Here is a 16,780-nt window from a genome sequence, read left to right as displayed (position 1 = left end):
ACACATGGTGCCACACCTATCTCACCAATGTCACTGTATGTCCTATGCTCATACTGCTATGTAGCCTATCCTATTCATGTGACCACGGGCCCAAAGCCCCTCTCCCCCTTACCGGCCACACTCATGGTGCCACACCTATCTCACCAATGTCACTGTGTGCCCTGTGCACAGACTGCTATGTAGCCTATCCTATTCATGTGACCGCAGGCCCAAAGCACCTCTCCACCCACCCCTTACCGACCACACACATGGTGCCACACCTATCTCACCAATGTCACTGTGTGCCCTGTGCACAGACTGCTATGTAGCCTATCCTATTCATGTGACCATGGGCCCAAAGCACCTCTCCCACCACCCCTTACCAGCCACATGCATTGTGCCACACCTATCTCACCAATGTCACTGTGTGCCCTGTGCACAGACTGCTATGTAGCGTATCCTATTCATGTGACCACAGGCCCAAAGCACCTCTCCCACCACCCCTTACCGGCCACATGCATGGTGCCACACCTATCTCACCAATGTCACTGTGTGCCCTGTGTACAAAAAGGTATGTAGCCTATCCTATTCATGTGACCGCAGGCCAAAAGCCCCTCTCCCCCCACCCCTTACCAGCCACACACATGGTGCCACACCTATCTCACCAATGTCACTTTGTGCCCTGTGTACAGACTGCTATGTAGCCTATCCTATTCAAGTGACCGCAGGCCCAAAGCCCCTCTCCCCGCACCCCTTACTAGCCACACACCTGGTGCCACACCTATCTCACCAATGTCACTGTGTGCCCTGTGCACAGACTGCTATGTAGCCTATCCTATTCATTTGACCGCAGGCCCAAAGCCCCTCTCCCCCCACCCCTTACCTGCCACACACATGGTGCCACACCTATCTCACCAATGTCACTGTGTGCCCTGTGCACAGACTGCTATGTAACCTATCCTATTCATGTGACCGCAGGCCCAAAGCCCCTCTCCCTCCACCCCTTACCAGCCACACACATGGTGCCACACCTATCTCACCAATGTCACTGTGTGCCCTGTGCACAGACTGCTATGTAGCCTATCCTATTCATGTGACCACAGGCCCAAAGCACCTCTCCCACCACCCCTTACCAGCCACACACATGGTACCACACCTATCTCACCAATGTCACTGTGTGCCCTGTGCACAGACTGCTATGTAACCTATCCTATTCATGTGACCGCAGGCCCAAAGCCCCTATCCCCCCACCCCTTACCGGCCACACACATGGTGCCACACCTATCTCACCAATGTCACTGTGTGCCCTGTGCACAGACTGCTATGTAACCTATCCTATTCATGTGACCACGGGCCCATAGCCCCTCTCCCCCCACCCCTTACCAGCCACACACATGGTGCCATACCTATCTCACCAATGTCACTGTGTGCCCTGTGCTCATACTGCTATGTAGCCTATCCTATTCATGTGACCACGGGCCCATAGCCCCGCTCCCCCCACCCCTTACTGGCCACACACATGGTGCCACACCTATCTCACCAATGTCACTGTGTGCCCTGTGCTCATACTACTATGTAGCCTATCCTATTCATGTGACCATGGGCCCATAGCCCCTCTCCCCCCCACCCCTTACTGGCCACACACATGGCGCCACACCTATCTCACCAATGTCACTGTGTGCCCTGTGCTCATACTGCTATGTAGCCTATCCTATTCATGTGACCACGGGCTCATAGCCCCTCTCCCCCCACCCCTTACTGGCCACACACATGGTGCCACACCTATCTCACCAATGTCACTGTGTGCCCTGGGCACAGACTGCTATGTAGCCTATCCTATTCATGTGACCACAGGCCCAAAGCCCCTCTCCCACCACCCCTTACCGGCCACACGCATGGTGCCACACCTATCTCACCAATGTCACTGTGTGCACTGTGTACAGAAAGCTATGTAGCCTATCCTATTCATGTGACCACAGGCCCAAAGCCCCTCTCCCCCCACCCCTTACCGGCCACACACATGGTGCCACACCTATCTCACCAATGTCACTGTGTTCCCTGTGCACAGACTGCTATGTAGCCTATCCTATTCAGGAGACCGCAGGCACAAAGACCCTCTCCCCCCACCCCTTACCAGCCACACACATGGTGCCACATCTATCTCACCAATGTCACTGTGTGCCCTGTGCACAGACTGCTATGTAGCCTATCCTATTCATGTGACCACAGGCCCAAAGCCCCTCTCCCCCCACCCCTTACCAGCCACACACATGGTGCCACACCTATCTCACCAATGTCACTGTGTGCCCTGTGCACAGACTGCTATGTAACCTATCCTATTCATGTGACCGCAGGCCCAAAGCCCCTCTCCCCCCACCCTTACCGGCCACACACATGGTGCCACACCTATCTCACCAATGTCACTGTGTGCCCTGTGCACAGACTGCTATGTAGCCTATCCTATTCATGTGGCCGCAGGCTCAAAGCCCCTCTCCCCCCACCCCTTACCAGCTACACACATGGTGCCACACCTATCTCACCAATGTCACTGTATGTCCTATGCTCATACTGCTATGTAGCCTATCCTATTCATGTGACCACGGGCCCAAAGCCCCTCTCCCCCTTACCGGCCACACTCATGGTGCCACACCTATCTCACCAATGTCACTGTGTGCCCTGTGCACAGACTGCTATGTAGCCTATCCTATTCATGTGACCGCAGGCCCAAAGCACCTCTCCACCCACCCCTTACCGACCACACACATGGTGCCACACCTATCTCACCAATGTCACTGTGTGCCCTGTGCACAGACTGCTATGTAGCCTATCCTATTCATGTGACCATGGGCCCAAAGCACCTCTCCCACCACCCCTTACCAGCCACATGCATTGTGCCACACCTATCTCACCAATGTCACTGTGTGCCCTGTGCACAGACTGCTATGTAGCGTATCCTATTCATGTGACCACAGGCCCAAAGCACCTCTCCCACCACCCCTTACCGGCCACATGCATGGTGCCACACCTATCTCACCAATGTCACTGTGTGCCCTGTGTACAAAAAGGTATGTAGCCTATCCTATTCATGTGACCGCAGGCCAAAAGCCCCTCTCCCCCCACCCCTTACCAGCCACACACATGGTGCCACACCTATCTCACCAATGTCACTTTGTGCCCTGTGTACAGACTGCTATGTAGCCTATCCTATTCAAGTGACCGCAGGCCCAAAGCCCCTCTCCCCCGCACCCCTTACTAGCCACACACCTGGTGCCACACCTATCTCACCAATGTCACTGTGTGCCCTGTGCACAGACTGCTATGTAGCCTATCCTATTCATTTGACCGCAGGCCCAAAGCCCCTCTCCCCCCACCCCCTTACCTGCCACACACATGGTGCCACACCTATCTCACCAATGTCACTGTGTGCCCTGTGCACAGACTGCTATGTAACCTATCCTATTCATGTGACCGCAGGCCCAAAGCCCCTCTCCCTCCACCCCTTACCAGCCACACACATGGTGCCACACCTATCTCACCAATGTCACTGTGTGCCCTGTGCACAGACTGCTATGTAGCCTATCCTATTCATGTGACCACAGGCCCAAAGCACCTCTCCCACCACCCCTTACCAGCCACACACATGGTACCACACCTATCTCACCAATGTCACTGTGTGCCCTGTGCACAGACTGCTATGTAACCTATCCTATTCATGTGACCGCAGGCCCAAAGCCCCTATCCCCCCACCCCTTACCGGCCACACACATGGTGCCACACCTATCTCACCAATGTCACTGTGTGCCCTGTGCACAGACTGCTATGTAACCTATCCTATTCATGTGACCACGGGCCCATAGCCCCTCTCCCCCCACCCCTTACCAGCCACACACATGGTGCCATACCTATCTCACCAATGTCACTGTGTGCCCTGTGCTCATACTGCTATGTAGCCTATCCTATTCATGTGACCACGGGCCCATAGCCCCTCTCCCCCCACCCCTTACTGGCCACACACATGGTGCCACACCTATCTCACCAATGTCACTGTGTGCCCTGTGCTCATACTACTATGTAGCCTATCCTATTCATGTGACCATGGGCCCATAGCCCCTCTCCCCCCACCCCTTACTGGCCACACACATGGCGCCACACCTATCTCACCAATGTCACTGTGTGCCCTGTGCTCATACTGCTATGTAGCCTATCCTATTCATGTGACCACAGGCCCAAAGCCCCTCTCCCCCCACCCCTTACCAGCCACACACATTGTGCCACACCTATCTCACCAATGTCACTGTGTGCCCTGGGCACAGACTGCTATGTAGCCTATCCTATTCATGTGACCACAGGCCCAAAGCACCTCTCCCACCACCCCTTACCGGCCACACGCATGGTGCCACACCTATCTCACCAATGTCACTGTGTGCACTGTGTACAGAAAGCTATGTAGCCTATCCTATTCATGTGACCACAGGCCCAAAGCCCCTCTCCCCCCACCCCTTACCGGCCACACACATGGTGCCACACCTATCTCACCAATGTCACTGTGTTCCCTGTGCACAGACTGCTATGTAGCCTATCCTATTCATGTGACCACAGGCCCAAAGCCCCTCTCCCCCCACCCCTTACCGCCACACACATGGTGCCACACCTATCTCACCAATGTCTCTGTGTGCCCTGTGCACATACTGCGATGTAGCCTATCCTATTCATGTGACCGCGGGCCCAAAGCCCCTCTCCCCCCACCCCTTACCAGCCACACACATGGTGCCACATCTATCTCACCAATGTCACTGTGTGCCCTGTGCACAGACTGCTATGTAGCCTATCCTATTCATGTGACCACAGGCCCAAAGCCCCTCTCCCCCCACCCCTTACCAGCCACACACATGGTGCCACACCTATCTCACCAATGTCACTGTGTGCCCTGTGCACAGACTGCTATGTAGCCTATCCTATTCATGTGACCGCAGGCCCAAAGCCCCTCTCCCCCCACCCTTACCAGACACACACATGGTGCCACACCTATCTCACCAATGTCACTGTGTGCCCTGTGCACATACTGCGATGTAGCCTATCCTATTCATGTGACCGCGGGCCCAAAGCCCCTCTCCCCCCACCCCTTACCAGCCACACACATGGTGCCACATCTATCTCACCAATGTCACTGTGTGCCCTGTGCACAGACTGCTATGTAGCCTATCCTATTCATGTGGCCGCAGGCTCAAAGCCCCTCTCCCCCCACCCCTTACCAGCTACACACATGGTGCCACACCTATCTCACCAATGTCACTGTATGTCCTATGCTCATACTGCTATGTAGCCTATCCTATTCATGTGACCACGGGCCCAAAGCCCCTCTCCCCCTTACCGGCCACACTCATGGTGCCACACCTATCTCACCAATGTCACTGTGTGCCCTGTGCACAGACTGCTATGTAGCCTATCCTATTCATGTGACCGCAGGCCCAAAGCACCTCTCCACCCACCCCTTACCGACCACACACATGGTGCCACACCTATCTCACCAATGTCACTGTGTGCCCTGTGCACAGACTGCTATGTAGCCTATCCTATTCATGTGACCATGGGCCCAAAGCACCTCTCCCACCACCCCTTACCAGCCACATGCATTGTGCCACACCTATCTCACCAATGTCACTGTGTGCCCTGTGCACAGACTGCTATGTAGCGTATCCTATTCATGTGACCACAGGCCCAAAGCACCTCTCCCACCACCCCTTACCGGCCACATGCATGGTGCCACACCTATCTCACCAATGTCACTGTGTGCCCTGTGTACAAAAAGGTATGTAGCCTATCCTATTCATGTGACCGCAGGCCAAAAGCCCCTCTCCCCCCACCCCTTACCAGCCACACACATGGTGCCACACCTATCTCACCAATGTCACTTTGTGCCCTGTGTACAGACTGCTATGTAGCCTATCCTATTCAAGTGACCGCAGGCCCAAAGCCCCTCTCCCCGCACCCCTTACTAGCCACACACCTGGTGCCACACCTATCTCACCAATGTCACTGTGTGCCCTGTGCACAGACTGCTATGTAGCCTATCCTATTCATTTGACCGCAGGCCCAAAGCCCCTCTCCCCCCACCCCTTACCTGCCACACACATGGTGCCACACCTATCTCACCAATGTCACTGTGTGCCCTGTGCACAGACTGCTATGTAACCTATCCTATTCATGTGACCGCAGGCCCAAAGCCCCTCTCCCTCCACCCCTTACCAGCCACACACATGGTGCCACACCTATCTCACCAATGTCACTGTGTGCCCTGTGCACAGACTGCTATGTAGCCTATCCTATTCATGTGACCACAGGCCCAAAGCACCTCTCCCACCACCCCTTACCAGCCACACACATGGTACCACACCTATCTCACCAATGTCACTGTGTGCCCTGTGCACAGACTGCTATGTAACCTATCCTATTCATGTGACCACAGGCCCAAAGCACCCTCTCCCCCCACCCCTTACCAGCCACACACATGGTGCCACACCTATCTCACCAATGTCACTGTGTGCCCTGGGCACAGACTGCTATGTAGCCTATCCTATTCATGTGACCACAGGCCCAAAGCACCTCTCCCACCACCCCTTACCGGCCACACGCATGGTGCCACACCTATCTCACCAATGTCACTGTGTGCACTGTGTACAGAAAGCTATGTAGCCTATCCTATTCATGTGACCACAGGCCCAAAGCCCCTCTCCCCCCACCCCTTACCGGCCACACACATGGTGCCACACCTATCTCACCAATGTCACTGTGTTCCCTGTGCACAGACTGCTATGTAGCCTATCCTATTCATGTGACCACAGGCCCAAAGCCCCTCTCCCCCCACCCCTTACCGGCCACACACATGGTGCCACACCTATCTCACCAATGTCTCTGTGTGCCCTGTGCACATACTGCGATGTAGCCTATCCTATTCATGTGACCGCGGGCCCAAAGCCCCTCTCCCCCCACCCCTTACCAGCCACACACATGGTGCCACATCTATCTCACCAACGTCACTGTGTGCCCTGTGCACAGACTGCTATGTAGCCTATCCTATTCATGTGACCACAGGCCCAAAGCCCCTCTCCCCCCACCCCTTACCAGCCACACACATGGTGCCACACCTATCTCACCAATGTCACTGTGTGCCCTGTGCACAGACTGCTATGTAGCCTATCCTATTCATGTGACCGCAGGCCCAAAGCCCCTCTCCCCCCCACCCTTACCAGACACACATGGTGCCACACCTATCTCACCAATGTCACTGTGTGCCCTGTGCACATACTGCGATGTAGCCTATCCTATTCATGTGACCGCGGGCCCAAAGCCCCTCTCCCCCCACCCCTTACCAGCCACACACATGGTGCCACATCTATCTCACCAATGTCACTGTGTGCCCTGTGCACAGACTGCTATGTAGCCTATCCTATTCATGTGACCACAGGCCCAAAGCCCCTCTCCCCCCACCCCTTACCAGCCACACACATGGTGCCACACCTATCTCACCAATGTCACTGTGTGCCCTGTGCACAGACTGCTATGTAGCCTATCCTATTCATGTGACCGCAGGCCCAAAGCCCCTCTCCCCCCACCCTTACCAGACACACACATGGTGCCACACCTATCTCACCAATGTCACTGTGTGCCCTGTGCACATACTGCGATGTAGCCTATCCTATTCATGTGACCACGGGCCCAAAGCCCCTCTCCCCCCCACCCCCTTACCAGCCACACACATGGTGCCACATCTATCTCACCAATGTCACTGTGTGCCCTGTGCACAGACTGCTATGTAGCCTATCCTATTCATGTGACCACAGGCCCAAAGCCCCTCTCCCCCCACCCCTTACCAGCCACACACATGGTGCCACACCTATCTCACCAATGTCACTGTGTGCCCTGTGCACAGACTGCTATGTAGCCCTATCCTATTCATGTGACCGCAGGCCCAAAGCCCCTCTACCCCCACCCCTTACCAGCCACACACATGGTGCCACACCTATCTCACCAATGTCACTGTGTGCCCTGTGCACATACTGCGATGTAGCCTATCCTATTCATGTGACCGCGGGCCCAAAGCCCCTCTCCCCCCACCCCTTACCAGCCACACACATGGTGCCACATCTATCTCACCAATGTCACTGTGTGCCCTGTGCACAGACTGCTATGTAGCCTATCCTATTCATGTGACCACAGGCCCAAAACCCCTCTCCCCCCCACCCCTTACCAGCCACACACATGGTGCCACACCTATCTCACCAATGTCACTGTGTGCCCTGTGCACAGACTGCTATGTAGCCTATCCTATTCATGTGACCGCAGGCCCAAAGCCCCTCTCCCCCCCACCCTTACCAGACACACACATGGTGCCACACCTATCTCACCAATGTCCACTGTGTGCCCTGTGCACATACTGCGATGTAGCCTATCCTATTCATGTGACCGCGGGCCCAAAGCCCCTCTCCCCCCCACCCCTTACCAGCCACACACATGGTGCCACATCTATCTCACCAATGTCACTGTGTGCCCTGTGCACAGACTGCTATGTAGCCTATCCTATTCATGTGACCGCAGGCCCAAAGCCCCTCTACCCCCACCCCTTACCAGCCACACACATGGTGCCACATCTATCTCACCAATGTCACTGTGTGCCCTGTGCACAGACTGCTATGTAGCCTATCCTATTCATGTGACCGCAGGCCCAAAGCCCCTCTACCCCCACCCCTTACCAGCCACACACATGGTGCCACACCTATCTCACCAATGTCACTGTGTGCCCTGTGCACAGACTGCTATGTAGCCTATCCTATTCATGTGACCGCAGGCCCAAAGCCCCTCTACCCCCCACCCCTTACCAGCCACACACATGGTGCCACATCTATCTCACCAATGTCACTGTGTGCCCTGTGCACAGACTGCTATGTAGCCTATCCTATTCATGTGACCGCAGGCCCAAAGCCCCTCTACCCCCACCCCTTACCAGCCACACACATGGTGCCACACCTATCTCACCAATGTCACTGTGTGCCCTGTGCACAGACTGCTATGTAGCCTATCCTATTCATGTGACCGCAGGCCCAAAGCCCCTCTACCCCCACCCCTTACCAGCCACACACATGGTGCCACATCTATCTCACCAATGTCACTGTGTGCCCTGTGCACAGACTGCTATGTAGCCTATCCTATTCATGTGACCGCAGGCCCAAAGCCCCTCTACCCCCACCCCCTTACCAGCCACACACATGGTGCCACATCTATCTCACCAATGTCACTGTGTGCCCTGTGCACAGACTGCTATGTAGCCTATCCTATTCATGTGACCGCAGGCCCAAAGCCCTCTACCCCCACCCCTTACCAGCCACACACATGGTGCCACACCTATCTCACCAATGTCACTGTGTGCCCTGTGCACAGACTGCTATGTAGCCTATCCTATTCATGTGACCGCAGGCCCAAAGCCCCTCTACCCCCCACCCCCTTACCAGCCACACACATGGTGCCACATCTATCTCACCAATGTCACTGTGTGCCCTGTGCACAGACTGCTATGTAGCCTATCCTATTCATGTGACCGCAGGCCCAAAGCCCCTCTACCCCCACCCCTTACCAGCCACACACATGGTGCCACATCTATCTCACCAATGTCACTGTGTGCCCTGTGCACAGACTGCTATGTAGCCTATCCTATTCATGTGACCGCAGGCCCAAAGCCCCCTCTACCCCCACCCCTTACCAGCCACACACATGGTGCCACACCTATCTCACCAATGTCACTGTGTGCCCTGTGCACAGACTGCTATGTAGCCTATCCTATTCATGTGACCGCAGGCCCAAAGCCCCTCTCCCCCCACCCTTACCAGACACACACATGGTGCCACACCTATCTCACCAATGTCACTGTGTGCCCTGTGCACATACTGCGATGTAGCCTATCCTATTCATGTGACCGCGGGCCCAAAGCCCCTCTCCCCCCACCCCTTACCAGCCACACACATGGTGCACATCTATCTCACCAATGTCACTGTGTGCCCTGTGCACAGACTGCTATGTAGCCTATCCTATTCATGTGACCGCAGGCCCAAAGCCCCTCTACCCCCACCCCTTACCAGCCAACACACATGGTGCCACATCTATCTCACCAATGTCACTGTGTGCCCTGTGCACAGACTGCTATGTAGCCTATCCTATTCATGTGACCGCAGGCCCAAAGCCCCCTCTACCCCCACCCTTACCAGCCACACACATGGTGCCACACCTATCTCACCAATGTCACTGTGTGCCCTGTGCACAGACTGCTATGTAGCCTATCCTATTCATGTGACCGCAGGCCCAAAGCCCCTCTACCCCACCCCTTACCAGCCACACACATGGTGCCACATCTATCTCACCAATGTCACTGTGTGCCCTGTGCACAGACTGCTATGTAGCCTATCCTATTCATGTGACCGCAGGCCCAAAGCCCCTCTACCCCCACCCCTTACCAGCCACACACATGGTGCCACATCTATCTCACCAATGTCACTGTGTGCCCTGTGCACAGACTGCTATGTAGCCTATCCTATTCATGTGACCGCAGGCCCAAAGCCCCTCTACCCCCACCCCTTACCAGCCACACACATGGTGCCACACCTATCTCACCAATGTCACTGTGTGCCCTGTGCACAGACTGCTATGTAGCCCTATCCTATTCATGTGACCCGCAGGCCCAAAGCCCCTCTACCCCCCACCCCTTACCAGCCACACACATGGTGCCACATCTATCTCACCAATGTCACTGTGTGCCCTGTGCACAGACTGCTATGTAGCCTATCCTATTCATGTGACCGCAGGCCCAAAGCCCCTCTACCCCCACCCCTTACCAGCCACACACATGGTGCCACATCTATCTCACCAATGTCACTGTGTGCCCTGTGCACAGACTGCTATGTAGCCTATCCTATTCATGTGACCGCAGGCCCAAAGCCCCTCTACCCCCACCCCTTACCAGCCACACACATGGTGCCACACCTATCTCACCAATGTCACTGTGTGCCCTGTGCACAGACTGCTATGTAGCCTATCCTATTCATGTGACCGCAGGCCCAAAGCCCCTCTACCCCCACCCCTTACCAGCCACACACATGGTGCCACATCTATCTCACCAATGTCACTGTGTGCCCTGTGCACAGACTGCTATGTAGCCTATCCTATTCATGTGACCGCAGGCCCAAAGCCCCTCTACCCCCACCCCTTACCAGCCACACACATGGTGCCACATCTATCTCACCAATGTCACTGTGTGCCCTGTGCACAGACTGCTATGTAGCCTATCCTATTCATGTGACCGCAGGCCCAAAGCCCCTCTACCCCCACCCCTTACCAGCCACACACATGGTGCCACATCTATCTCACCAATGTCACTGTGTGCCCTGTGCACAGACTGCTATGTAGCCTATCCTATTCATGTGACCGCAGGCCCAAAGCCCCTCTACCCCCACCCCTTACCAGCCACACACATGGTGCCACATCTATCTCACCAATGTCACTGTGTGCCCTGTGCACAGACTGCTATGTAGCCTATCCTATTCATGTGACCGCAGGCCCAAAGCCCCTCTACCCCCACCCCTTACCAGCCACACACATGGTGCCACATCTATCTCACCAATGTCACTGTGTGCCCTGTGCACAGACTGCTATGTAGCCTATCCTATTCATGTGACCGCAGGCCCAAAGCCCCTCTACCCCCACCCCTTACCAGCCACACACATGGTGCCACATCTATCTCACCAATGTCACTGTGTGCCCTGTGCACAGACTGCTATGTAGCCTATCCTATTCATGTGACCGCAGGCCCAAAGCCCCTCTACCCCCACCCCTTACCAGCCACACACATGGTGCCACATCTATCTCACCAATGTCACTGTGTGCCCTGTGCACAGACTGCTATGTAGCCTATCCTATTCATGTGACCGCAGGCCCAAAGCCCCTCTACCCCCACCCCTTACCAGCCACACACATGGTGCCACACTATCTCACCAATGTCACTGTGTGCCCTGTGCACAGACTGCTATGTAGCCTATCCTATTCATGTGACCGCAGGCCCAAAGCCCCTCTACCCCCACCCCTTACCAGCCACACACATGGTGCCACATCTATCTCACCAATGTCACTGTGTGCCCTGTGCACAGACTGCTATGTAGCCTATCCTATTCATGTGACCGCAGGCCCAAAGCCCCTCTACCCCCACCCCTTACCAGCCACACACATGGTGCCACATCTATCTCACCAATGTCACTGTGTGCCCTGTGCACAGACTGCTATGTAGCCTATCCTATTCATGTGACCGCAGGCCCAAAGCCCCTCTACCCCCACCCCTTACCAGCCACACACATGGTGCCACATCTATCTCACCAATGTCACTGTGTGCCCTGTGCACAGACTGCTATGTAGCCTATCCTATTCATGTGACCGCAGGCCCAAAGCCCCTCTACCCCCACCCCTTACCAGCCACACACATGGTGCCACATCTATCTCACCAATGTCACTGTGTGCCCTGTGCACAGACTGCTATGTAGCCTATCCTATTCATGTGACCGCAGGCCCAAAGCCCCTCTACCCCCACCCCTTACCAGCCACACACATGGTGCCACATCTATCTCACCAATGTCACTGTGTGCCCTGTGCACAGACTGCTATGTAGCCTATCCTATTCATGTGACCGCAGGCCCAAAGCCCCTCTACCCCCACCCCTTACCAGCCACACACATGGTGCCACATCTATCTCACCAATGTCACTGTGTGCCCTGTGCACAGACTGCTATGTAGCCTATCCTATTCATGTGACCGCAGGCCCAAAGCCCCTCTACCCCCACCCCTTACCAGCCACACACATGGTGCCACATCTATCTCACCAATGTCACTGTGTGCCCTGTGCACAGACTGCTATGTAGCCTATCCTATTCATGTGACCGCAGGCCCAAAGCCCCTCTACCCCCACCCCCTTACCAGACACACACATGGTGCCACACCTATCTCACCAATGTCACTGTGTGCCCTGTGCACAGACTGCTATGTAGCCTATCCTATTCATGTGACCGCAGGCCCAAAGCCCCTCTACCCCCACCCCTTACCAGCCACACACATGGTGCCACATCTATCTCACCAATGTCACTGTGTGCCCTGTGCACAGACTGCTATGTAGCCTATCCTATTCATGTGACCGCAGGCCCAAAGCCCCTCTACCCCCACCCCTTACCAGCCACACACATGGTGCCACATCTATCTCACCAATGTCACTGTGTGCCCTGTGCACAGACTGCTATGTAGCCTATCCTATTCATGTGACCGCAGGCCCAAAGCCCCTCTACCCCCACCCCTTACCAGCCACACACATGGTGCCACATCTATCTCACCAATGTCACTGTGTGCCCTGTGCACAGACTGCTATGTAGCCTATCCTATTCATGTGACCGCAGGCCCAAAGCCCCTCTACCCCCACCCCTTACCAGCCACACACATGGTGCCACATCTATCTCACCAATGTCACTGTGTGCCCTGTGCACAGACTGCTATGTAGCCTATCCTATTCATGTGACCGCAGGCCCAAAGCCCCTCTACCCCCACCCCTTACCAGCCACACACATGGTGCCACATCTATCTCACCAATGTCACTGTGTGCCCTGTGCACAGACTGCTATGTAGCCTATCCTATTCATGTGACCGCAGGCCCAAAGCCCCTCTACCCCCACCCCTTACCAGCCACACACATGGTGCCACACCTATCTCACCAATGTCACTGTGTGCCCTGTGCACAGACTGCTATGTAGCCTATCCTATTCATGTGACCGCAGGCCCAAAGCCCCTCTACCCCCACCCCTTACCAGCCACACACATGGTGCCACATCTATCTCACCAATGTCACTGTGTGCCCTGTGCACAGACTGCTATGTAGCCTATCCTATTCATGTGACCGCAGGCCCAAAGCCCCTCTACCCCCACCCCTTACCAGCCACACACATGGTGCCACATCTATCTCACCAATGTCACTGTGTGCCCTGTGCACAGACTGCTATGTAGCCTATCCTATTCATGTGACCGCAGGCCCAAAGCCCCTCTACCCCCACCCCTTACCAGCCACACACATGGTGCCACATCTATCTCACCAATGTCACTGTGTGCCCTGTGCACAGACTGCTATGTAGCCTATCCTATTCATGTGACCGCAGGCCCAAAGCCCCTCTACCCCCACCCCTTACCAGCCACACACATGGTGCCACATCTATCTCACCAATGTCACTGTGTGCCCTGTGCACAGACTGCTATGTAGCCTATCCTATTCATGTGACCGCAGGCCCAAAGCCCCTCTACCCCCACCCCTTACCAGCCACACACATGGTGCCACATCTATCTCACCAATGTCACTGTGTGCCCTGTGCACAGACTGCTATGTAGCCTATCCTATTCATGTGACCGCAGGCCCAAAGCCCCTCTACCCCCACCCCTTACCAGCCACACACATGGTGCCACATCTATCTCACCAATGTCACTGTGTGCCCTGTGCACAGACTGCTATGTAGCCTATCCTATTCATGTGACCGCAGGCCCAAAGCCCCTCTACCCCCACCCCTTACCAGCCACACACATGGTGCCACATCTATCTCACCAATGTCACTGTGTGCCCTGTGCACAGACTGCTATGTAGCCTATCCTATTCATGTGACCGCAGGCCCAAAGCCCCTCTACCCCCACCCCTTACCAGACACACACATGGTGCCACATCTATCTCACCAATGTCACTGTGTGCCCTGTGCACAGACTGCTATGTAGCCTATCCTATTCATGTGACCGCAGGCCCAAAGCCCCTCTACCCCCACCCCTTACCAGCCACAAACATGGTGCCACATCTATCTCACCAATGTCACTGTGTGCCCTGTGCACAGACTGCTATGTAGCCTATCCTATTCATGTGACCGCAGGCCCAAAGCCCCTCTACCCCCACCCCTTACCAGCCACACACATGGTGCCACATCTATCTCACCAATGTCACTGTGTGCCCTGTGCACAGACTGCTATGTAGCCTATCCTATTCATGTGACCGCAGGCCCAAAGCCCCTCTACCCCCACCCCTTACCAGACACACACATGGTGCCACACCTATCTCACCAATGTCACTGTGTGCCCTGTGCACAGACTGCTATGTAGCCTATCCTATTCATGTGACCGCAGGCCCAAAGCCCCTCTACCCCCACCCCTTACCAGACACACACATGGTGCCACACCTATCTCACCAATGTCACTGTGTGCCCTGTGCACAGACTGCTATGTAGCCTATCCTATTCATGTGACCGCAGGCCCAAAGCCCCTCTACCCCCACCCCTTACCAGACACACACATGGTGCCACACCTATCTCACCAATGTCACTGTGTGCCCTGTGCACAGACTGCTTTTGTTTTTGTTATTTCTCAGCTTTAACTTGACGGATTGAGATGAAATAAAGCGCAGTTTATTTCTTGGAGATTTCACTACAAAATGATGCATGAAGTTAACAAATGAACCTGACATGTAAATATTTTATTTACACTATTTACCTCAGGGTCACTTCTTTGTGAATACCAATAGCAGATACTTACATCCCTTCCTCACCTCTCACTCATTAATCCCTCTCCTACCAGAGACCAGCGTGCGCCACCAAACCTGTCTGGTAATAGTGGTCGTGGCCTGTATGGCTGTGTCAATCACATCATTGGTCCTTCAGGATAACCAGGGGCTACAGGGTACCCAGGGGGAACAGGATGCCGGTAGGAAGAATTGTGAGACACTGCTACTGATAAAGTATCATTATTCCTGGTGAAGGTCACGGTGTCCAGCACTCATACCGTACCTGATGTTCCCTTTGTTGGTGGCATACTTGATGTGGTTACAGATGTAGGTGAACATCTCATGCGTGCTTCTACAATCCCTGGCATCAAATACCTGCAGAGGGAAACGGAGATTCGGGTCACAGGACAGGACAAGCACAGAGGCCAAATCCATGAGGATCCTGTAGATATCCCCAGATGTACTGTACAAAGTAGGCGCTCCCTATTTATATCCTCCAAACATTACTGGTGGTAAGTACACTACCTGAAGCTTTGACCACTGAATCCTGCCCACACACCGGGCTGCGTTCCTCCAAGCCTGCTTGGCTCCAAAGATCAGCTCTGTCTCCTTAAGTTGATAGGTTTTGGTGGACAAAATCTCCTGTTCCACCTCCTTCAGACGCTCCACGTGAGCCTTCGACTGGGATCTGGGCCAACAATGGAAGTGAAATAATGGACAATTGTTCTGAGCAGGAAAGAGCATCCTCTTACATACATCTTATATTTCATTCACATTGTTTGCAAAGATATCTTTCAGTGATGAGCAAACACATTATTTTATTCAACGGCTAATTTCATAAAGAATTAAAGAGCGAAACGCGTTATTTACAGAACATACTTGGCCAATGGATTTTGGGAGAATGACTCCCAACTGAAAGTTCCAAACAGGCAAATGGGTCTTACTGTTACTTACTAATGCTGCCCTAATGCATACTGATTGTGTGTGGTATATATTTAGAATTTTATTTACAGTATTACGAGGATGGTTCAATAAGTTAGGTAACAAGACCTTTCATGTGTGTAATGTTCTCTATTTCATTGTATTTCCGGCCAGCCAAAGTAGACCACTGCTTCCCCTCGTGGCCATTAGACTGCACCTCATATCAGTCCCAACATCAGATGTAAGATAGCGGGGCTGGCGGAAGCATGGTCATATATTGAG

At 54.4% G+C, this 16,780-nt stretch overlaps 1 protein-coding gene across 1 annotated transcript in view; it reads right to left on the bottom strand.

The window, feature by feature from the left end:
* LOC148442441 (nitric oxide synthase 3-like) overlaps positions 1-16,780 on the bottom strand; it is a gene marked incomplete at its 3' end in the record, with an annotated part of 94,640 nt that overhangs the window by 32,125 nt on the left and 45,735 nt on the right. The window contains exons 4-5 of the mRNA XM_088463936.1: positions 16,103-16,265; positions 15,861-15,952 (exon numbers count right to left, since the gene is read on the bottom strand). Of these exons, the coding sequence (XP_088320062.1) occupies positions 15,861-15,952; positions 16,103-16,265 (255 nt within the window). The remainder of the gene's footprint in view (positions 1-15,860; positions 15,953-16,102; positions 16,266-16,780) is intronic.

This window comes from Taudactylus pleione, unplaced genomic scaffold (assembly GCF_031769625.1).
Source record: "Taudactylus pleione unplaced genomic scaffold, aTauple2 ptg001517l, whole genome shotgun sequence".
Classification (NCBI taxonomy): domain Eukaryota; kingdom Metazoa; phylum Chordata; class Amphibia; order Anura; family Myobatrachidae; genus Taudactylus; species Taudactylus pleione.
The sequence above is the reverse complement of the archived record's forward strand: the minus strand, read 5'-3'. Positions and strand labels throughout refer to the sequence as shown.